The sequence below is a fragment of the Ambystoma mexicanum genome, chromosome 14 (assembly GCF_040938575.1).
Source record: "Ambystoma mexicanum isolate Mex_15411 chromosome 14, UKY_AmexF1_1, whole genome shotgun sequence".
Classification (NCBI taxonomy): Eukaryota; Metazoa; Chordata; class Amphibia; order Caudata; family Ambystomatidae; genus Ambystoma; species Ambystoma mexicanum.
In genome coordinates, this window is record NC_090940.1 from 110422729 (window position 1) to 110447916 (window position 25188).

General features: G+C 48.5%; 1 protein-coding gene across 2 annotated transcripts in view; it reads left to right on the forward strand.

Annotated features, from left to right (window-relative positions):
• LOC138527467 (stAR-related lipid transfer protein 9-like) overlaps positions 1-25188 on the forward strand; it is a 590857-nt gene that overhangs the window by 337616 nt on the left and 228053 nt on the right. For both annotated transcript variants that reach the window (XM_069638652.1, XM_069638653.1), the window contains exon 14: positions 13853-13930. In XM_069638652.1, the coding sequence (XP_069494753.1) occupies positions 13853-13930 (78 nt within the window). The remainder of the gene's footprint in view (positions 1-13852; positions 13931-25188) is intronic.

The window sequence follows — 25188 nt, forward strand, 5'->3', positions numbered from 1 at the left end:
CATTTTCTGATAATCCTATAATTTCCCCCCATCTCCCTGGCTCACCTGCTTTTGCGGCACTAAATCAAATCCCCCGCCCCTGAAACAGACTTTATCAAAACATTCATATTCCCCGCCTCTATCCGTGACGTGACTGAGCTGCGTAGGCAAACGCGCCCAGGCGTCTTCTACGCGACTCCACACAGAACCCGGAAATCAACACAGATGAGCTCACACAACACAGCGCGCCACAATTGGGAATATGAAACTGTACTTTTAAATTAAACCGCAAGATTGTAAATTTGGTAAAGTACATTTATTTGACATCAAATGTTTTGAGAATATTCAGCGATTTGCATTTTTCTTTGCTCTCGATCCAAAATAGTTCGTCTTGAGGCAAGCGATGTTCGTGTGCAGTACACAGGGTGTTGGTTTACGATAAAATAAGCTCTTCGCACTGATAATCGCATGGCTGTTCCAACAACGAGGCACTAGGCCACCACAACGGTCTGTATGTTGCATCTAGCCGTTAGTACCGCGTAAGGGCATACTTGTACTTGGCGATCGTCCCATAAAATGGTCAGGGTGGTAACGTTGTTCACGCGGAGAAGCAACTGGTGGTTGAAAAACCCATCCGCCGGTGTCTGGTACTCGTGACACATGCAATAATGAACGATGTACCTGTTTGAAAAACATAAAAAATGAAATTAGTCTCACCATCAGATCTTTATTAAAATGATTCATTTTATATATTCGGTCGGGAAATTATTTCATAGCTAGGACAGTGCAACTGGGTATTATACGTCAAGGGGGGGCTGTAGGATACTGAGACAGTCCCCCAGTGCAGGGGTTGACAGGGAGACAGTGCAGGTGGAGAGTGGAAGGGCCCAGGACCGAGGTCGCAGACAGTGGACCAGTTGTAGCAGGGGAGAGGGAGAGAGAAAGCAGAAGCAAAGAGGAAGGTTTTGAGGTGCTTCCGTAAAAGGAGATGGTTCTCCTCAAGATAGTGCGCGGTACAAAACAATATGCCACATAGAACGAAGAAGTTTAAATTGCGGTATAAACTCATCTAAAGAGTTACTTACATTATATTTGCATTTTCCATTGTTTCTGTGCGTAGGGCAGCCCCGAAATACCAGGATATCCGCAATATCGGACCCATTCTCTTATCTGATCTATTGTCTTAGGGAAAACGTGCATTATAGTACCTTCAGATTTATTATGGGTCTTCGAAGGGCAACCGCCAATGGAACAGGCAGGCATTGTGGAAAGTTCTGAAAAGTAAAGATCAACAATTCTCTATGAATCCCAATGTAAACTCAGAACATGTGACTAGTTCCTTGCATGTACTGTCTTGAACGAAAAGAAATTGGACGCAAAAAAATGATTATGGTACATGGCCTTACCTTGACGAACAAACAGTTAGATGCAGGGATCAGAGTAGTTTCTTGTCGTAGAACAGGGAGCAGTTCACAGGTTGCAAACTGACGAGTTTCCTCGAAGTGGTCACGGAAGTTCACAGAGACGAAGAGCAGATAACCAGCACCTTCACGGGTTGACTAGCAAAGCGCAAAGAAGTTCACATTAGAAATATGAAGTGGGTTATAAATAATTCGAAACAGGGGTGTGTTTGTGAATGAATGACGTGTATATGTCGTGGCATTATGCGGTTTGCAGGGGGCCGCCCAGCGTGAGGGGGGATGCTTGGCAGGAGACACGGGGTCTGGAGGTAGACATGGGAACAACAACCCATGCTCTATAGACCACTTTGAAGTGTACATGGTCTTTGGCACCTCTTGGCCTTTATCGCTCCCTGACAGCTCCACTTGGCAGCACAAGTACCCCGGTGCGAACTGCCTTTGATAGGGCGGGGGGTGGATTGGGGCGGTGGTCGTGCAGACAAGACACAGGAAGACTCGTGAATGGAGACACACTTATGTGGATTGCAGGGGGCCGCCCAGCGTGAGGGGGGATGCTTGGCAGGAGACACGGGGTCTGGAGGTAGACATGGGAACAACAACCCATGCTCTATAGACCACTTTGAAGTGTACATGGTCTTTGGCACCTCTTGGCCTTTATCGCTCCCTGACAGCTCCACTTGGCAGCACAAGTACCCCGGTGCGAACTGCCTTTGATAGGGCGGGGGGGGTGTGGATTAGGGCGGTGGTCGTGCAGACAAGACTCGTTTGCCGCAGGGCCTCACCAAGGAGAGGCCATCTTACTGCATGTAAGAGGCAGGCTGCAGGATCTAGTACATGGAAGGCAGGGGGGTGAGTTTATAAATACCTCACCCTCCCAGGAGAATATATGGGTGCAGTTCACCCTGGAGACCCTGGATGCCTAGGCAGTTAGTCAGCAGCAGGCTGGCCTGTGGTGGCAAGGCGGCACGGGCCAGAGGGGGTCATCTCTGTACCCGGTGCCCAAAAGGATGATTTATTATGATCAACCATATTGATTATTTACCTATAACCATGTTTTGTATCAATAAAATCCAACGGCCTTCCTTTTATTGCCAACGCTTGAACAAAGTGGTGTGGTAAGTATTTTTGGGGGAGGAGGCAAGGCCGGGAGGCTTGATGCCAACCCGCAAAATAACATATGTATGTCTGCTGCATATGGGTTCAACGGTTATGTGGATTGAAGGTGGGCGGCCAGCGTGAGGGAGGATGCTGGCCGGAGACATGTGGTGTGACAAGACAAGGCACAGGAAGACTATTCAATGGAGACACACTAGATTCATTTAAAAAATCAAAACAACCATTGTTAAAATATATGTTGGGTTTTATTTTAGATCTTAATTTCAATTGAACATAAATAATAAACATTACACATTGTAAAGTTGCGGTTGCAGCACATCCAGGGAAAATCCGCTGTATTGTCCACTGTCGCTGGGGAAATGTTGTCTAATGGCAAGTACCGCACAGGCAGGTATTACTCTCCGAACGCGGTGTCCGAGCCTCCCGTGAAGCCACCAAGTGAAGCAACGAAAGGCCACCAGCCTGTACCACCTGTGAAAACGAAAGATGCAAACTGTATTAAAATGACAAAACTTTCTTATCACTGTCGATTCAGGTAAAAAAATGTCATTCTGCTTTGAAAAAAATTCTATCTAGAAAATGCACAATATGGAACCAATTTACATGCATTCGAATGATATGTAGATGTAATTTTATATGTGGGAGACGACCATGACATAGTAGTGGCATCACTGACATCAAAACCAGAGTATACTTACTCGTTACTCGGATTACGCGGACGAACAGTGCCGCGAAGTTCGTGCATAAGCACCATCATCATCCTCAACACGGTCCGTGAGAGGCAGGCTTCCCTGAACTCTGGCAGCTCGGTGATGCATTGCGGACTTGGCTCGCCTTCCGAAATGTAGGCCAAGCACCCGGAATTTTCACGGCAGCAGCAGTTCTCCTCCTCAGTTGGCATTAGCTCGCACCGATTGCACGTGCACCAGGCGGAGACGCCGTCCATGCGACATGGTCCAGGCTCTTCATCCGTTGACTGGTCCTCCCAACTGCCGTCCGAATCCCCATCGTTTTCGCGTGCTTGCCTTTCCAGTAATTCTTCCTCGGTGTACTCGGGCTCGTACATATACGGCATTATTGTAGCCATTGTGTGGTAAAGAAAGTAAAATAATTTACAGAGATGGTACAGGTGTTCACAAGGCCTAGAAGCGGCGAAGGTAGCTGACCAGAGCACAGAAACGAGTCACAGAATACTCAAAGTAACACAGAGAGAGTAATGGAATCGAAAATCTGCTGCTGTGTGTTGTGAAACGGTGTGTTTATACTTATTGAGGAAAGAGGCGTCCTGCCATTTCCATGGCGACACTTCATTAGCTGAGGCGCAGCGATTGTTGACACGAAACGTGCTTTGGCGTTGGGAAATGGGCGGTACGCGTCTGCTGATGTCAGGCTCAGGGGCGGGGGAATTGATTTAGTGCCGCAAAAGCAGGTGAGCCAGGGCGATGGGGGGAAATGATAGGATTATCAGAAAATGGCGGCTGATTTCGAGTGCGTTAATGGACGAAAAGTCGGGTAAGGTCCATAGGAAAGTTTTCTACGATCTACCGAGTTATGCTTAAAAACACATGGCCGAACCGTAGGGACAATAAAAAAAAAGTCCCGGAACTATCCTTTAATACACACTTGTAGAATAGTTGGAAGCAAGATACGTAAAGCACTTGGCAAATAATACTTGGAATCACTGGGTCAAGGAAGAATGAATGAATTAAAACCAACACAGAGCGGGTAAGACGTGCACTTACACTCACAGAGGCCTTAGGCTTTAGTAGTCCATCCCCATCTAGTTATGAGTGTCTCAGAGTCAAATTAGGGGGCAAAACAGGTAAGGCACAAGCTGTAAAGAGTCAAGAGTTCCAGAAGAAGACGTGTAGCAAATAAGAACAGTTTCTTTGTTGGGATCAAAGGTCAGGGGCTTCGGAGAAGGCTCCTTGTAGGCGCACAGGCGTTGGGTCTCGGCGAACGTGTATGGGCAAACTCCCAAATGCGCAAATAAACTCCAGCCACACAGGAGCAGCAAAGCAACTCTAGGTAAGTTCTACCTGTGCGTGAAGAAAGAGATACAGCACAATGCTTCCACGATGCAGCAGCAGCAAACCCGGTCACCAGATTCTTGGTCAGGCAGGCTGAAGCAGGGATACTGGAATGGATCTCGCAACAGCAGTGGAAAGGAGAGGCATTCAGCAATGGATTCTTCTCAGTTCTGTTGTTTTGGCGCCCTTTTCAAAGCACCAGCGAATAATTGATATCGCCCGGTCGATTCAGCTTGCTTTCTCAACCCAGCCTTCAGATGAGGGGACTTTAAGGAGCAGTATCTTACTTCTGGAGGTCCGAAAGGAGTCCACCAAAGTTCAGACAACGATGCACTGCACAATGGCCACACGTCCCAGGATATTGCACCCAGTGAAGGTCTCGGCTCGTTGTGGGATGGCTTGAAATGCAGGTCTTCTTCAGACTGGTTGGTCCCACCAGTCTAAGGGAGGAAGTTGTCCGGATCTGAGGTTCTCTGACTCTTGGAAAAGAGGGCTGGAGCAGCAGCGGTCACTCAGGGGGCTCTGGCAGTCTCTGGAGGTAGCTGCAGACAACCTTTTTCTTCTTCTCCTCTTTGGAATGTATCTTCCAGTGGTCCCCTTTTATGCAGGGACCCAGCCATTCAACGTGCATGCTGTCAGTCAAAGCTCGGGTGGGGGCTGTCCTTTCAGAACAGCCAGCCTGCCAGCTAGAACTGGATCTAAGCCGGCACACTGGAGGACAAATACCTGTGGAGTACCCCCAGCTTCCTGTCCTGCCAGACAAACTGGTGCGTTCGGATGGGCTTCACAAAGGAATTTCGGCAGAGACAAAAGACACACAAGGACCTCCCCACCCAGCACAGCAGAAGAAGGAACGAACAAACCATTGTGAGTTGGGGAAAAAGAATACAGGAACCATTTTGGATCAATGGTGTCCCATGTGTCTCTTACCGTAGCTGCAAACGCAGCCTGCATTGCAAGTGCGCCACACAGTTAGTAGAAACAATATCCACTGCCACCAGCCACTCAGATGGATTTGTTACTGTAACCAAAAAGGTACAGGAGAATGGAGAAAGAGACACATGGTGTCCCCTTCACACTCCACCTAAGGTGGGGGTTGCTGGTTTCCCAAGAAAAGTTTAGGTAGGATAAAAAGTACCTTCCTGTTCTTGGGAACAGTACTTCCTGCAAGGAATTAAAATAAAAACAAAGAGGGAAGCTCAAGGAGCGTCCAGTTACACTGCACTTAAGGTGCAGCGTGCTACAATAAGAAATTACAGATGCCATAGAAAATGGGAAGAAAGTAGAGTCCATGAAAATATACACAAAAAGGGGCCTCCAGAGTACAGAACAAGAATAGGTGAGTGAGGAAAAGGATTCCCACTCACTCATGAGAGTCAGAAAAGATCCAATAGTCCAGCAAAAAGAGCTGGGGGACTCACCAGGTGAGGGGAATATCATACAAGATGGACATTCAACCTAACAGTTCAATGCCACCCTGGATTAAAAAGAGGTGCTGAAAGTGGCTATCTACCAATCTAGGATAATAGTACCTTCAGTAGTTTCCCTTGGGCCTTCAACGCCCTAGCTCTCTTAAGATTAGATAGTTGTCCCATTGGAAATTTACCTTCCTTTACAGCTTTATTTAATACACGTTTCATTGCCTACATTCAGCGTCATAACTGAGAGCATCCCTAGTCCTGTTCAAGTTTGATTGAGACTGGCCAGAATATGCGGGAATGTCATTTACCCACAGTGTTTCAATAAAAACCTCGCAATTGCTTACCATTGCTTTTCCTTGATGATGATTCTTCATAATGATCATTTAGTTCTAGCCCCCAACTCTACAGTATCTCAACCTAGGCGAGCTAATGGCCAATAACAAATCCAGTTGGACCAGATTCAGGGAACAAAAACGAATGGGCCATAGCTAACAAGTCACCTGTGAGCCGTAAACAGTGTACTGGTTACACCCCCTGACACCCACTAGTATCTTTACTGGTATATCCACATCCATGTATAGGTATGAGGCTAAGAACTCAACGAGCTAAGAGCAAGCAATAAGAGTAACTGTTCTTAAAACCTAACAATGGTTCTGGGTTTAAGAGGGAATTTCAGCATGCAAAGGTCAAGCCCAAAGGTCACCTAAACAAAGTGTTAACCAGGTAGTGTGACCAGAGCGCTACTCCCTTATATATTTCTAATTGTTGCCTAAAACACTAATCCATAGTCAAATTGTCAAGAGTTGTTTTCAAGAGATATTTGCAATAACCACAAAGTTCAAACAGTCCCACACCTGAAGATTAGGTTCAGACGCACCCACCAATCCAAACTATACTCAATAGGATACAGTTGGATCAGCGCAACACCACCAAATCGAGTCGCCCACGAGGAACCAGCAACATCAGAACTCACAGGTATACAACTCAAACGGAATCATAAGTACCTGAACCAGGATACACAGCCCACTAACCCAAACCTCAATCTTCTGCATACTTAAACCCACACAAAGCAACACAACCATCTCTCTTCCAGCAACCCGCATGCACTTTACCACACCGCATCAACAACACATAAACTTCACCCACAGCACTCGAGGCCTTCATCCGATCCGATACTAGCACCAACGCCCAGCACTCGGTGTATACCGAGCTGAAGCTGCCAACAGCACACCACTTCTCCCACTCTCCTTCTCCCCTCCTCCCGACTAACCCTACCCCAAGCTTCCTGTTTACAGATCCGCCAGTGCGCCTGGGGACCAATTCCGTTGGTGACAGTGCGCTATACAAGTACCGCTAACATAACATAACAAATCTTGGTATGCTTAGTCTTTGTTCATATATGATTTCCTTTGTAAAGGTTAACCAACACGCGTTTCGACCTGAAACCACAGGTCTTCGTCAAAAATAGATCCTTGCAGCTAATCAAATTCACACTTCATCAATAACGGTTAATCATTGGCAAATTAAGCTCTTGAAGTAGGGAATAGTGTATTCCCAAAATGTCAATGGCCTCCTGGCTAACTCATAAACTTCCCAAAAATTGTGACCTTGGTTACTGTTAGGTAGGTTCACAAGAAGAATTCAAAAGACATCAGTCTAGTTTACTTATTCAATGCTGCAAATTTTTAAGTATGGAGCTCCTTCCCTCCAACCATGACAGTTGGAAACATTGCGGTGCTCCGCGCACTTCAAAACCATTGTTATTGATGAAGTGTGAATTTGATTAGCTGCCAAGGTTACATCCGTATCCACACACGTGTTCCCTCGAGCCTGCCCACATGCTGCTTGGACCTTCTTTGTCGAACTCGACTGGACCGGCTGTCCCAAACAGCTAATTGGTATCCTTATACCCCCTTAGCAACGTACTCATGGAACCCCAGCTCCTCACACAGACCTCAATTACGTGCGGCAGGAGGATGCTGGGTGGCAAAAACACGGACAAATGGGAGATGCTACGCTCCAGGGACAGACACAGATACCCTCAGGCTGTAAGAGACTAAGCAGAGCGTATTGCAGGGCCCTCTCGAGAAAAGCACCTTCGGACATCAGCAGATGTCAATCGTCAGGTGTTAAGCCGCACCAGCATAGAGGAGAGCATTTTGTTGTGTTACCTACTCCAGCTGGCCGCTTCCGACACCAGAGTATATTGGGGGTTTGTATGGCACTACAATGCAATCTTAAGGCCACTTCAAAGCGCTGCACTGTCTCATTCACAGTGAATGTGCCACAACCGAATGTTGCACTGTCTTAAATATCACAAGACTGTAAACAGGTTCAGAAATTGTGACATGAGTTCATAGCCTCTACATTCACTCTCATATTGTATGGCAAATGGAGAGGGGAGACACTTCATGGTCTGTTTGTTTATCATTTTAAAAACCCACTAACAATATTGTTCTGCATAGAAATGGGTGAAGTTTTTAAAATGTGTAATTCTTTCATAGAAACGGCCAATCAGCCGAGCAAACCATTAGACACTGTCCAGGCAGCATGGTTCCTTAAAGCCAATCAGCCGAGCAAATCATAAGACACTGTCCTGGTAGCACGGCTCCTTAATGCCAATCAGCCGAGCAAATCATAAGACACTGTCCTGGTACCATGGCTCCTTAATGCCAATCAGCCGAGCAAATCATAAGACACTGTCCTGGTAGCATGGCTCCTTAATGCCAATCAGCCGAGCAAATCATTAAACACTGTCCTGCTAGCATGGTTCGTTTAAAGCCAACCAGCCGAGCAAATCATAAGACACTGTCCTGGTAGCATGGCTCCTTAATGCCAATCAGCCGAGCAAATCATAAGACACTGTCCTGGTAGCATGGCTCCTTAAAGCCAACCAGCCGAGCAAATCATAAGACACTGTCCTGGTAGCATGGCTCCTTAAAGCCAACCAGCCGAGCAAATCATAAGACACTGTCCTGGTAGCATGGCTCCTTAAAGTGGACCAGCTGAGACAATCATTAAACACTGTCCTGGTAGCATGGTTCCTTAATGCCAATCAGCCGAGCAAATCATAAGACACTGTCCTGGTAGCATGGCTCCTTAATGCCAATCAGCCGAGCAAATCATAAAACACTGTCCTGGTAGCATGGCTCCTTAAAGCCAACCAGCCGAGCAAATCATAAGACACTGTCCTGGTAGCATGGCTCCTTAAAGCCAACCAGCCGAGCAAATCATAAGACACTGTCCTGGTAGCATGGCTCCTTAAAGCGGACCAGCTGAGACAATCATTAAACACTGTCCTGGTAGCATGGTTCCTTAATGCCAATCAGCCGAGCAAATCATAAGACACTGTCCTGGTAGCATGGCTCCTTAATGCCAATCAGCCGAGCAAATCATAAAACACTGTCCTGGTAGCATGGCTCCTTAAAGCGGACCAGCTGAGACAATCATTAAACACTGTCCTGGTAGCATGGTTCCTTAATGCCAATCAGCCGAGCAAATCATAAGACACTGTCCTGGTCGCATGGCTCCTTAATGCCAATCAGCCGAGCAAATCATAAGACACTGTCCTGGTAGCATGGCTCCTTAATGCCAATCAGCCGAGCAAATCATAAGACACTGTCCTGGTAGCATGGCTCCTTAAAGCCAACCAGCCGAGCAAATCATAAGACACTGTCCTGGTAGCATGGCTCCTTAAAGCCAACCAGCCGATCAAATCATAAGACACTGTCCTGGTAGCATGGCTCCTTAAAGCGGACCAGCTAAGACAATCATTAAACACTGTCCTGGTAGCATGGTTCCTTAATGCCAATCAGCCGAGCAAATCATAAGTCACTGTCCTGGTAGCATGGCTCCTTAATGCCAATCAGCCGAGCAAATCATAAGACACTGTCCTGGTAGCATGGCTCCTTAATGCCAATCAGCCGAGCAAATCATAAGACACTGTCCTGGTAGCATGGCTCCTTAATGCCAATCAGCCGAGCAAATCATAAGACACTGTCCTGGTAGCATGGCTCCTTAATGCCAATCAGCCGAGCAAATCATAAGACACTGTCCTGGTAGCATAGTCCCTTAAAGCCAACCAGCCGAGCAAATCATTAGACACTGTCCTGGAAGTATGGTTCCTTAAAGCCAATCAGCCAAGCAAATCACTATACACTGTCTGGTAGCATGGTTCCTGAAAGCCAATCAGCCGAGCAAAACAATAGATACTATCCTGGTAGCATGGTTCCTTAAAGAGGACCAGCTGAGACAATCATTAAACACTGTCCTGGTAGCATGGTTCCTTAATGCCAATCAGCCGAGCAAATCATAAGACACTGTCCTGGTAGCATGGCTCCTTAATGCCAATCAGCCGAGCAAATCATAAGACACTGTCCTGGTACCATGGCTCCTTAAAGCCAACCAGCCGAGCAATTCATTAGACACTGTCCTGGTAGCATGGCTCCGTAAAGCCAATCAGCCAAGCAAATCCCTGGACACTGTCCAGGCAGCCTGGTTCTTTAAAGTGGGCCAGCTGAGCAAATCATTAAACACTGTCCTGGTAGCATGGTTCCTTAAAGCCAACCAGCTGAGCAAATCATAAGACACTGTCCTGGTAGCATAGTCCCTTAAAGCCAACCAGCCGAGCAAATCATTAGACACTGTCCTGGAAGTATGGTTCCTTAAAGCCAATCAGCCAAGCAAATCACTATACACTGTCTGGTAGCATGGTTCCTGAAAGCCAATCAGCCGAGCAAAACAATAGATACTATCCTGGTAGCATGGTTCCTTAAAGCCAACCAGCCAAGCGAATCATTAGACACTGTCCTGGTAGCATGGTTCCTGAAAGGCAATCAGCCGAGCGAATCATTAGACACTGTCCTGGTAGCATGGTTCCTGAAAGGCAATCAGCCGAGCGAATCATTAGACACTGTCCTGGTAGCATGGCTCATTAAAGCCAACCAGCCGAGCAAATCATTATACACTGTCTGGTAGCATGGTTCCTTAAAGCCAATCAGCCAAGCAAATCATTAGACACTGTCCTGGTAGCATGGTTCCTTAAAGCCAATCAGCCAAGCAAATCCCTGGACACTGTCCAGGCAGCATGGTTCTTTAAAGTGGACCAGCTGAGCAAATCATTAAACACTGACCTGGTAGCATGGTTCCTTAAAGCCAACCAGCTGAGCAAATCATAAGACACTGTCCTGGTAGCATAGTCCCTTAAAGCCAATCAGCCGAGCAAATCATTAGACACTGTCCTGGAAGTATGGTTCCTTAAAGCCAATCAGCCAAGCAAAACAATAGATACTATCCTGGTAGCATGGTTCCTTAAAGCCAACCAGCCAAGCGAATCATTAGACACTGTCCTGGTAGCATGGCTCATTAAAGCCAACCAGCCAAGCAAATCATTATACACTGTCTGGTAGCATGGTTCCTTAAAGCCAATCAGCCAAGCAAATCATTAGACACTGTCCTGGTAGCATGGTTCCTTAAAGCCAATCAGCCAAGCAAATCATTAACACTGTCCTGGTAGCATGGTTCCTTAAAGCCAATCAGCCAAGCAAATCCCTAGACACTTTCCAGGCAGCATGGTTCTTTAAAGCGGACCAGCTGATCGAATCATTAAACACTGTCCTGCTAGCATGGTTCGTTTAAAGCCAACCAACCGAGGAAATCATTAGACACTGTCCTGGTAGCATGGCTCCTTAATGCCAATCAGCCGAGCAAATCATTATACACTGTCTGGTAGCATGGTTCCTTAAAGCCAATCAGCCGAGCAAATCATTATACACGGTCTGGTAGCATGGTTCCTTAAAGCCAATCAGCCAAGCAAATCATTAGACACTGTCCTGGAAGCATGGTTCCTTAAAGCCAATCAGCCAAGCAAATCCCTAGACACTGTCCTGGCAGCATGGTTCTTTAAAGCGACCAGCTGAGCAAATCATTAAACACTGTTCTGGTAGCATGGTTCCTTAAAGCCAACCAGCCGAGCAAATCATAAGACACTGTCCTGGTAGCATGGTTCCTGAAAGCCAATCAGCCGAGCAAAACAATAGATACTATCCTGGTAGCATGGTTCCTTAAAGCCAACCAGCCGAGCGAATCATTAGACACTGTCCTGGTAGCATGGTTCCTTAAAGCCAACCAGCCGAGTAAATCATTAGACATTGTCCTGGTAGTATGGCTCCTTAAAGCCAACCAGCCGAGTAAATCATTAGACATTGTCCTGGTAGTATGGCTCCTTAAAGCCAACCAGCCGAGTGAATCATTAGACACTGTCCTGGTAGCATGGCTCCTTAATGCCAACCAGCCGAGCGAATCATTAGACACTGTCCTGGTAGCATGGCTCCTTAATGCCAATCAGCCGAGCAAATCATAAGACACTGTCCTGGTAGCATGGCTCATTAATGCCAACCAGCCGAGCAAATCATTAGACACCGTCCAAGCAGCATGTTTCTTTGTCAAGAGCCTTTCTTCTGACAAATATTCTCTCCTCATATTTTGAGAGTCTTCATACCGTTTATCCTGTCCTCTGCCAATGGCTTCTTCCTGATTTCGACTATTTTTGCAACATTGCAGCTCTGTGGAACTGAAGGATCTGAACAGCAGATATCCTCCAACATATCTCGCCTCACGTGCAACACCATAAGTAGGCAACACCACCACTATACCAATCCTCGCCCATGTATCTTTCCAAAATGGAGACACTCTATTACAGGTCCACAAGACATTGCACATCAGCCTCTACAGTAATCACAGCCCAGCAAGTACGATGTCTCAAAGACCCAGTTTGCTGATCCTGACTGGTATCCGGCAATATCTAGAAAACCACATGTATGTAGCATTTTGCCTCCCAAGTGCTCTTTGCTACATTCTTTGTTTGGTCAAAAAGGCCACAAAAGGACCCAGCGCTAATGCCAAAAGTAACAAGGTTCTAACACAGGACCTCCCTTTAATCATTCGTCTGCCGGAAGGCTGTTACTCAAATTTGCAGTTGCAATTGCATTTGGTTATCAGAAATCGGGATTATAATTAGAATCGTCCTTACTTCAAGGAATTGCTCATCCTAATTGTACAAGGAACTCTGGCCTCAGAGGAAGAGCTTTCGCTCGAAACACGTGTCAGGCTGTCCTGTATTAAATCGCAACATACCACACCAAATCACTTTGGTGTAATCTTTGTAACTTACCGCAATTCACTGTTTAACTTTCTTACATTCTTTGTTTGCCTAGAATTCTGTGGCTTCCATCTTAAGAGACAGGAAATGAAAACTCCTTTATCTTAAGGCATTGCCATAGGCATAGATGTTCCAACATGGTTGTAGCCTGTTGTCTAGCATGCATCCATTTTGCAGCAGAATGTCTTTCTATTTAAATTAGAACATTGCTAGGTGCGTTTCGTTAAGCAAAATGAAAGGATGTAGCTAAGAAGCCACTGGAAAACGGAAACCACGAACAATACAAAACATGGGTGGGGTGCAGGTGCGTAGAGGGACAACATCCAGTCCCTCCCTTTACTCTTAAATCTCTGTTGACAATCAGAGAATCTTTGTGCATAGCGATATGGGCTGAAGAAGAGGCATGCTGTGTGCCTCGCTCTCTCTGTACAATAGTATTTGCGAATTGCCCCATGTGGTTAAAACATTAAAAGTGTTGTTATTATTTGATGACTGCATAACTTTGTTGAGCTGCAAAATGAAGGCAAGAATGTTGGGGGATGCAACTGGTAGTCTTCTTACTTTGGTTCACTATTCTTTGCTTATTGCTCTGTGAAAAGCTGGTGTCAGTGTCTAAAAAGTGATACATTTCATGGAACCTCTGTGAAATAACGTGTTTGGATATAAAATTGTTGTTTACCTTGTTGGAAGTTGATGTCATCAATATTTACCTTTTCTTTGTTGCAGGATACAAATGTGAAACTGATCAGGGAACTGAGGCAAGAAATCGACAGGCTCAAAACAATGCTCATGACCTTTGAACTAGTACGTATATATTCTAGCTGCAGCCAAAAATGTAAACATTTTTGACACAGTTAATATTACACATCAGTAGTTAATACTGGGGTGACAACAAATACATTTAGCATGTGACTGGGCTTTAAACAGGGGTGCCTATTGACCCCATTCTTATTTTTGAAAACTCTTTTTATTGGACTTTTCAGATTTTAACATCAAGGCAACAATAAAAGAAAGAAAATCCCCCCCCCCTACCACCCTCCCCAGGACGATGAGCATTCAAAATCCCTCATAGTCCCTCTCCCAGACAGTTCCCTCACCCTATTGTAGCTCAAGAAGTCTCAATCACTGAGGACACCATATCACTCTGTAGTCATCCTTGAGAAAAGACATAATCTCTCCCCATTCGGCAGCAAAACTTTGTGCTCTATTTTCCATGGCATATGTTGCCCACTCCAAGGCTACTATGTCCCAAACTTTCCGCAGCCAGTCTTGTTCCTTTGGAATCTCTGGGCTCCTCCATCTTTGGGCTATCAACAAAAGGGCTGCCAGCGTCAAAATTACTCTTGCTTTCTCCCTACCCCCCATCCTCCCCTCATCAGAATTCCCTCGGACGCTTTGTATCTCGGCCCAAAAAGAAGCAATCTTGGGACATTGCCACCAAACGTCTTCTGCCGTGCCTACCTGCCCACACCCCCTCCAGCACCCATCCAGTCTCGTGGGAAACATCTTATACAGTTTGGCTGGGGTGTAGTGCCATCGGAATAGGAGCTTATACCATGCTTCTTGGAGCTGGGGGGCTCTGTCTAATTTGGGTATCTTCTTCCAAAGACTTTCCCACTCCCCTCTACTGATTTCCCTCCCTATGGCCTTTTCCCATTTCTGCATATATGGCCACTGAAGATCGGAATCAGAACTATTCAGGAACTTATAAATATTGGAGATAAGGCCTTTCGCACCGTCATTGGTCAGCAGAAACCTTTCAAATTTTGTCAGACCCCTAGTTGCCGCTTTCCTAACTCCCGGATGTAGTACCCAATGTCTTATTTAAGCGTAGTGCAATCTTTCCTTCTCCTGTATTGCAAAAACCCTCTTGCAGTCCTCAAATGATAACAATGCCCCCTCCCGGAACATGTCACATAACTTCCCACATCCCCCTTCCTGCCAACACACAAAATCCCCCCTCTACAAGCCCGGGGTGAAGTTGCCATTTCCAAATAGCGGCGTAAATGGAGACGGGAAAGAAGTAATTCCCTTGGCCCGCACCATGGCATCCCATATGTCCACCATTAGTTTGGTGATAGTGCTTTCATATAGGTGCCGCAGCCTATGCTCCTTCGGGAGCCATAGGACCTCCGAGAGACAAAGGTGGGCTACTGCTCTATCCATTTTCACCCAAATTTTTTGTTGCTGGCTCTCCTCTCCCTGCAGCCATTCCCTGATGATTCGTAACTGAGTGGCCTCATAATACCACCGAAAATTCGGCAAAGCCATGCCCCCCTCCTGTCTAGATGCCATTAACAAGCCGCCCCGCACTCTCGGTCTTTTCCCTTCCAACACAAAATCCCTCGTCAGAGTCCCCAATTCCCTAAAGAAGCTAGGTGGAACAGGTTGTGGGATAGCCTGGAATAAATACAGCAGCCGCGGGAGCACAACCATTTTCATTGCTGCGATCCGCCCTAGCCACGACACTCTAAGGCTCCTCCATCTACGAAAGTCACTGCGAAAAGCTCTAATGAGCAGGGGGAAATTCGCTGAGTACCACCCTGAGATTGTTGCCGTAATCTTTACCCCCAAGTATTTAATCCCACCCGGACTCCACAATAGGGGAGTACCTTCCTTCATCTCCTCAAGTTCTAGTCCCCTAAGCGTTAAATTGAGGATTTCTGACTTGGTAGCGTTAACCTTGAGACCCGAGGCCTCCCCAAATTATTCTAATAAGGATAGGCTAACCTGAAGCAACTCTTTGGGCACCGTCAACATCAGCAGCATGTCGTCAGCAAAAGCTGCGACCTTCTGCTGTTCCCCCCCCAAACGGGATGCCTCGTATATCCGGTGTTTCCCTAATCGCATGCAGAAGGGGTTCCAGGCACAGAGCATAGAGAATAGTAGATACGGGGCAGCCTTGCTTAGTCCCTCTCTGTAAATTGATCCTTCTAGTAACTGACCCATTAACCATTATTCTAACGGATGGTGCTTGATAATTGGCCTGGACCATCGTGAGAAATTCTCCCCTAATGCCCATCCTTTTCATTACGCGAAACAGAAAAGGCCACTCCACACGGTCAAAGGCCTTTTCCGCGTCAAGCGCCACCAAAACCGCTGGGGTAGATGTCCTTTGGACTTTTTCAACTAAGTGAGCCACCCGTCTGATATTATCTGCTGTCTGCCGGCCTTTGACAAAACCTGTCTGGTCGGGATGCACGAGAGAGGACAAAATAGTGTTCAACCTATTCGCCAAGATTTTAGTATAAATCTTGGCATCTATATTAATCAAAGCAATGGGGCGGTAAGCCGTTCTCTCTTCTGGATCCTTATGCGGCTTGAGGACGAGGGTCACCTTTGCTTCTTCCATCGACGGGGACATTTTACCAGTCCGTCGGAACGTGTTGAATAGGGAGGTCAATTGCGGTGATAATTGTGTAATAAACATTTTATAAAAGGCAGCGGTATAACCGTCGGGGCCGGGGCTTTCTTTACTGGAAGAGCCCTGACCACCCCCCTTACTTCCTCCTCCGTGATTACTCTGTTTAAGGCTTCCCTCGAGTCGCCATCTATTTCCCGCAGCTGGACGGATTGTAGAAACCTGTCTTGCACATCACTAAGGGGGTTCTGGGACGTATAAAGGGAGTCATAAAACTCTGCAATAGCCTCCTTCAATTCTTCCTTCTCAGTTATCATCACCCCATTGCCCAGTTTCAAGGCTGTGATGGCATTTTTCGCCCTTGCTCCCCTAAGTAGCCGTGCCAGAAGCGTACTCACTTTATTCGCCTTTGCATAATACTTTTGTCTCACGGCTAAGAGTGCCCCTTCCGCCTTCTTGGTACGTAGCAATTCTAACTGGCCCAGCGCCTTCCTATATTCCCGCATAGCTTTCCGGGATGGAGTTGCCCCTGCTATCTGCCTAGCTGCCTCAACCTCCGCCTCCAATTGTACCGCCAAAGCTCTTAACTGCTTCACTCGAAAAGCGGATGCAGCAATTAAATCCCCTCCGATTGTCGCCTTAAAAGCGTCCCACCGTATCCCTTCTCCCGTGTCCTCCAGCCTATTTATAGCAAAGAAGGTCTTAATCTTCTCCTCAATTTCTCCCCGAACTACCGGGTCCCTCAAAAGCGCACTAGGAAACTTCCAGCCCCACACACCCCACCCCCTTCTACCCAAATCCATCACCACTGATACTACCTTATGGTCGGCTATTCCAATCGGTCCTACCTGTACCTCCCGAATATAACCCACTAGCCCAGCTGAGACCCATATATAATCTATTCTAGATTGAGATCCATGGACCCCAGATAGAAAGGTATATCCCTCCGCATTTCCCTTTATCTCCCTCCACACATCCCGCATCCCCAGGTTCCTAATCTTATCCTTCAATTCTGCCGACAGCACTGCCCCTCCACCCCAGGATCCATAACCACTTCTATCCCGTACCCCATCCCATGCGATATTCAGGTCTCCCAATAGGACAATTTGCCCCCAGGACTGTTCTTCCAACACTTTCAACAACAACAGTAGAAATTGCTCCTGACCAGAGTTGGGACTGTATACCACCGCTATTGTGTAAGGGGTATCCTGGCATTCCCCTCTAACCACCAAGTATCTCCCCTCTTTATCTCTCGTGACCGCTCCCACTCTGAAATTAACTGTGTTCCGGATAGCCAGTGCTACCCCCTTTGCTTTACTATGACCTGAGGCATGCAATATCTGATCAAAGCCTCTCAGCTTCAACCGACCCTGGTCTTTGGATAGCAAGTGCGTTTCTTGGAGCCCCATAATATCGGGTCTCTCCTTTCTCACAAAAGAGTTCCAATTTTTTCCTTCTCAGGGGAGAGTTTAATCCACGCACATTATGCGTTATCCACTTAAGAGGTTAATAGTTACGACTGAGATCTTCCTCTGATCAACTGTCTTCCCTCCTTTCTTCTCCTTGAATGTCGCGCCCCATTCCTACCCCTTCCCACCCCCCTTCCACCTTCCCTCACCAAACCCCTCCTCCCCCTCCCTGGAAGACCCCCCCTTCCCGCCTGCTCACCACTCCCAACTCGGGCATCTCCGCCCTTACCGTACCCAAAATGGTTGCTCCTCCTCCGACCCAAGTCCTCATTTCTCCTTCTAGAGGCCCACCGCCCCTCCTTTCGAGTCAGATTTATAAGACATTGGGAGAGCTACGCCGCTCTTCATTAGGATTTCCGTTTTGCCTCCTCATACCATCTTTGCCACTTTTCCTCTTCCTCTCTCCCACAGTCGACCAGCTCCATGGTTTCGGCCTGTTGCGTCCTATTGCTCCCCTAGCTCCTGAGCTCGTCAGAGTTTCCTCTAGTTCAATGTGAAGTAAGTCGGCCCCTTCCTGCAGGGTTGTTACTCGCTTCTGGGCTCCCTCCCATTCAAAGAGTAGCCCAAACGGAAAAGTCCACTTATATCGAATGCCCTTCTCGTTCAACACTTTCACTAGCGGTCCCATTTGCCTCCTCTTCACAAGAGTGCTAGCTGCCAAGTCCTGAAACAATGCAATCTGCTGGTCTTCAAACATAAGGGGTTCGTCCTTCTCGCCGCACGTAGGATTGCTTCCTTCTGGGCATATCTACCAAACGCCGCCAGAACGTCTCTGGGTCTCGCTGTCTGGCTTTTGACAAACCGCCCGGTTCTGTGAACCCGGTCCAACTCGATCTTCTCAGGGTTCCCTTCGCCCAAGATGCCCGCAAAGATGCCCTGGAGAACCTCCTTTAGATCCTTATCTGAGACAGATTCTGGTAACGATTTCACTCTGATGTTAACCCTACGTGATCTGTTCTCTAAGTCCTCGAGTTGGATCTCCAGATTCCTCGTAGCCATGTCCAATCGCTCTATGGCTTCACTGTTGGCTGTGGTTTCCTCCTCTATCTCTTGGAGGCCCTTTTCCAGGGTATCTGTCCTTTCCCCCAATTGGCGCGTTTCCTGCCTTATCTCTCCCAGGGCCTCATTCAGATCTGTTCTTATTAGTTGAAATTGATCTTGGTCTTGGCTAAATTCAGTTGTAAGGCATGGAGCTCCCCCAAGAATTCCTGTTTAGTCATCATTGAGCGCCCCTCCCCCATCTCCTGATCTGCATCGTCGCCCGACTTCTCCCGGGCTGCTCCAGGGCCATCTCTTGGGGTATGCGCCGGCCAAATTGCAGGTAGTGTTCCAACTAAATCACCTCCGGCTGGCGCCCCCTTCCCAACTTTGTTTTTGGATTTGGTGGCCATGTTGTAGCAGTCCCTGCTGTCCCCTCTGTGTTGCCAGACCCAAACAGGGCTCGTGGATGAGCTTGAGTCCACGGATCCCACCTCTTAACCCACAGGGGACCAGGGGTAGTGTCATGAAGAAAAATAAAACAGGCAAGAGGTCCTTCAAATCCTTAAATCCTTACGGTCGCCAGAGGTGCCCCCCTGCCCCCCCTCCAGTAGGACGACAGAACCACTCGGGGCACCACCGATTACACTGACCCCCGTGGCAGTCTCCTTCAAATGCCTCACTGAAGTCCTCACAGTTCCCTCTGGGGGAGAGCCGCTCTCCAGCCCGTCCCTTGTAGTAGGAGCACCTGTATCTGCGGGGAGGCAAGGGTATCATCAGGGGCCCGTCCCCCGGGTCCCACGTGGGCCGCGCGACACCGCAGACCGCGATCCAGGCTCCCTGTGAGGCGGCCTCTGTCCCTCCACCTGCCGCTTCTGGTGCCAGGGGGGTGATTCCACCAGGGGGCAATGCTCCGAACCCCCCCCTTCTGCAAATGGATCCTCTGCAGTGACTGGGAGGCAGACACTTCCCCCAGCCTGCTCCCCCTACACAGTGTCCACTCTCCGATTATGGCTACGTCTGCCCCTCAGCTCACTCTACTCTCGGGCAGGAGCCCTGCTGGAGCCCCGCTCGCATCACGAACACTCGATCGTGCTCGGAGGCACATCGATTCGCCCATGCTGCAGGAGCAGCTGGGACACGGATCCGCTGCCATTTCCTACCATCCCGAGCGCACTCTCACTTGCAGCATCTGACTGCCTGCACCCGTAGTGCACGGTGCACCCCTGGCCATAGACCTGGCCTCAACACCGACGAGGCAACGCAAAACCGACGAGATCCCGGCCACAAGATGGCCGCCGCACAGTTCGTCTCTCCGACGCTCCCTATGGTTGCCTAGCAACCCTCATCTGCATATCGACAGCGCCTGGCGACCGGAGGCGGAAGCCGGCCCTAGCTGCCTAAGGCCCGTGAGCCAAAGGCCCCTCCTGTCTGCCCCTCAGCTCACTCTACTCTCGGGCAGGAGCCCTGCTGGAGCCCCGCTCGCATCACGAACACTCGATCGTGCTCGGAGGCACATCGATTCGCCCATGCTGCAGGAGCAGCTGGGACACGGATCCGCTGCCATTTCCTACCATCCCGAGCGCACTCTCACTTGCAGCATCTGACTGCCTGCACCCGTAGTGCACGGTGCACCCCTGGCCATAGACCTGGCCTCAACACCGATGAGGCAACGCGAAACCGACGAGATCCCGGCCACAAGATGGCCGCCGCACAGTTCGTCTCTCCGACGCTCCCTATGGTTGCCTAGCAACCCTCATCTGCATATCGACAGCGCCTGGCGACCGGAGGCGGAAGCCGGCCCTAGCTGCCTAAGGCCCGTGAGCCAAAGGCCCCTCCTGTCTGCCCCTCAGCTCACTCTACTCTCGGGCAGGAGCCCTGCTGGAGCCCCGCTCGCATCACGAACACTCGATCGTGCTCGGAGGCACATCGATTCGCCCATGCTGCAGGAGCAGCTGGGACACGGATCCGCTGCCATTTCCTACCATCCCGAGCGCACTCTCACTTGCAGCATCTGACTGCCTGCACCCGTAGTGCACGGTGCACCCCTGGCCATAGACCTGGCCTCAACACCGACGAGGCAACGCGAAACCGACGAGATCCCGGCCACAAGATGTCCGCCGCACAGTTCGTCTCTCCGATGCTCCCTATGGTTGCCTAGCAACCCTCATCTGCATATCGACAGCGCCTGGCGACCGGAGGCGGAAGCCGGCCCTAGCTGCCTAAGGCCCGTGAGCCAAAGGCCCCTCCTGTCTGCCCCTCAGCTCACTCTACTCTCGGGCAGGAGCCCTGCTGGAGCCCCGCTCGCATCACGAACACTCGATCGTGCTCGGAGGCACATCGATTCGCCCATGCTCCAGGAGCAGCTGGGACACGGATCCGCTGCCATTTCCTACCATCCCGAGCGCACTCTCACTTGCAGCATCTGACTGCCTGCACCCGTAGTGCACGGTGCACCCCTGGCCATAGACCTGGCCTCAACACCGACGAGGCAACGCGAAACCGACGAGATCCCGGCCACAAGATGGCCGCCGCACAGTTCGTCTCTCCGACGCTCCCTATGGTTGCCTAGCAACCCTCATCTGCATATCGACAGCGCCTGGCGACCGGAGGCGGAAGCCGGCCCTAGCTGCCTAAGGCCCGTGAGCCAAAGGCCCCTCCTGATTGCCCCTGTCCGCACCTGGCGGCACGGCGCGTAACACTGCTTCGCTTCTCATACTGCGACCCGTAGGAACCCTAGCTGCATCCGGAACATTGCGTACGTGCTGCCCTCCGCAAAGCAGGCTTTGCCTGGCGAGAGCTTCGTAAACACTCTGGTAGGATTTGTGCCTTTACTCTTGCACACTTACAAAGCCCCTCCTGTGCCTATGTCTAGGTCCCCCGCTCATAACACGCGGATGGCACATCCGTTTATCACATGTTGGTCGATCGGGGCCTGACGTAAACTCTTTGCCAGGGCAGTCCTAGCTCATGGCCAGTAATGTTAGATGCCTTTTGGTCGCCTATCTGACCACATTTACTACTGTGCTGTGCCTTTTGGTCGCCTATCTGACTACATTCACTACTGTATCGTGCCTTTTGGTCGCCTATTTGACCACATTTACTATTGTGTTGTGCCTTTTGGTCGCCTATCTGACCACATTTACTACTGTGCTGTGCCTTTTGGTCGCCTATCTGACTACATTCACTACTGTATCATGCCTTTTGGTCGCCTATCTGACTACATTCACTACTGTATCGTGCCTTTTGGTCGCCTATTTGACCACATTTACTATTGTGTTGTGCCTTTTGGTCGCCTATCTGACCACATTTACTACTGTGCTGTGCCTTTTGGTCGCCTATTTGACTACATTCACTAGTGTGTTGCGCCTTCTGGTCGCCTCTCAGACCACATCTACAATTGCTGTGCATTAGTCATCCCCGTCGCCCTGTGTACCAGCATCACCTTAAACATCATGTATTGGTACATATCAACGCTCATCCATCTACTGTATACTTATAGTAGTTATTGGGCTAGTCAGTCTATACACCCTAAACAATATACCCTCACCAGACTAGATATGGCACCCACCACATCCTCCCTGAGGCCTAGCACCATGACCCCCGCAAATTTATACTTGGACGATCCAGCACTCTGGTTACTCCACTTTGCCACCAAACCAACACCTAACCAGCCCTGTACTATCTCCATCAGAAATTCCAGACTGAACTCCAGAACTAGACCACCCACTCACCTAGGTTCGATCCACCTTAACACACTGAAGAGAAATACTTGTCTAAACATCCGAACCAGTCCTTCTACCCCCCCATATTCTCACCACCCCAGTATCTTAAACAGGAACACTAGACTAAGGGCCCGGACTATGAAACACTTGCATCTCGCCCATAACCACGTTGCTCCCCTCTCTGACGCCAATAATCCAGCCCATAACCCACCGCCTACATCTGAAAAAAATATCAAAAAAGATAAACTTATCAAAGCAGCACTTGTGAATGCCAGGTCCATTCCTGCCCATGCTCTCGACATTGCTGACTTTATAACCTTTGAAAACCTCGATGTCCTCGCAGTCACGGAAACCTGGTTAAACGCTGCATCCGGACCATCTCTGGCACTCGCAATACCTAACGATTATGCCATTATAAGATCTGACAGAAACACTACTCAAACAAAGGGAGGCGGACTTGCCTTCATATATAGAAATACATTCGACATCAAAATCATTCAAGATGCGCAAATCCCGTCTGCCGAATCCCTGTCAATCAAGTTACCTCTCTCACCCAACCACACTGCCACCGTGCACCTCATTTATCGACCACCAGGACCCATCTCCTCTTTCACTGAGGACATTGCATCACTTATATCTATAAATACCAAACCCAACTCGCAAACTATCTTACTTGGGGACTTTAACCTCGGTTTCAACGATCCCAAAGACATCAACGCCCTTGACTTAGCTAATTCCCTATCTGATCTGGGTCACACACACATTATCCACGAACCCACCCATATCAGAGGTAGAACTCTAGACTGGCTCTCACACAGCAACTGCTCTATCGACCTCCTATCTAATGACCCATGCATCTGGTCGGACCACCACAAACTAACCTTCGCTATTAAAGCTAAATCTACTCACCTTGCACCTATCATCGCCCCTGCCATCCGCACGCGAAACAAGAAAGATATTACTCCTGACAAACTTCTACCTATTCTACTCCCTATTCTGAATAATATTGATTCAAACGCAGACCCAACAGCTCTAGTGGACACTTATAACCAGGCTATACTTAAAGCCTTGGACTCCACTGCCCCTCTAAAACTGCGGAAACCGAAACCACAGCGTCACCTCAACTCATGGTTCTCGCCACAGTTAAGAGAATTACGTAAAGCCAAAAGAACCGCTGAGGCACTATGGAAAAAATACCCCACAGCTCCTAACAAAGCTGAACTAACCCTAGTATCCTCTAGCTACAAAGCAGCCATACTCGCAGCCAAAAAAGACTCCTATAACACAAGGATCACTCAAGCTGAATCCAACACTAAAGAACTTTTCAAAATACTCAAAGAATTAGAATCACCTATTGCCCCAAGTGACAAAGGTATAACTGACGCACTATGGTGTAGCAACATCCAGAAAGCCTTATTAGATAAAATAGCTCGCCTACAATCCAAAATTACCGCTAAAAAATCCCTGTTATCTGCTGACCCCAACTACAAACAACCTCCCAACATACCTCTAACCTCTCAGACGAATTGTAAACCTTTCAGCTTCTCACCCCTCTCAACATGGGAAGTAGAAAACATCATCAGGAAACTAAAACCTTCAAACTGCCAAGGGGATGCCTGCCCCGCCCCGATTGTTAAAGCAGCAGCACACGATCTGGCGCCTTTCATCACCAACTTCATAAATGCCTCTTTCACATCCGGAATAGTCCCTGACAATCTTAAAGATGCCTGGGTCATTCCACTCCTCAAAAAACCTACGCTTGACCCAACCAACCCGTCTAACTACAGACCAATAACGACAGTACCATTCCTATTAAAAATACTGGACAGAGCAGCCTATCTACAAATACAGGATTATCTAGAAGCTAATAATCTCCTAGGGCTCAGGCAATCAGGCTTCCGACCAAGACACGGTACGGAAACCGCACTTATTGACCTCACCACCCAGATCCAATCCTTGAAAGACCAAAGCAAACTAGCAATCCTTCTGTTGCTTGACCTGTCAGCAGCGTTTGATCTGGTTAACCATCAAACACTCTGTCAACACCTGAAATCTGCAGCCCACTTTTCAGATGCAGCCACGGCATGGATCAGCTCCTTCCTGGCGAACAGAACCATGAGGGTCTTCTCTCCCACAGATTCCGCCGAGCCGGCCCCAGTACCCTGTGGTGTCCCGCAAGGCTCCTGCGTGTCCCCGACACTTTATAATATATTCACGAAACCCCTCTTCGATATCCTAGACTATCTGGGTGTTACGTATACCAACTATGCGGACGACACCCAGATACTCTTTCCTATCACGGGTGACTATGAAACTGACAGCACAACCCTCAATGAAATCTACTCAGTTATACAAGCATGGATGGCACACCATGGCTTGTGTCTCAATGACGATAAAACTGAGTTGATCATCCTGGGCACTCCCGCTAAACTTAAAAATCTCAATCCTTCCTTCAAAACCTTTACCATAGATGGCAACCTCATTTCAGTCTCTAACAATACTAAAACTCTTGGTATTTACATCGATGCT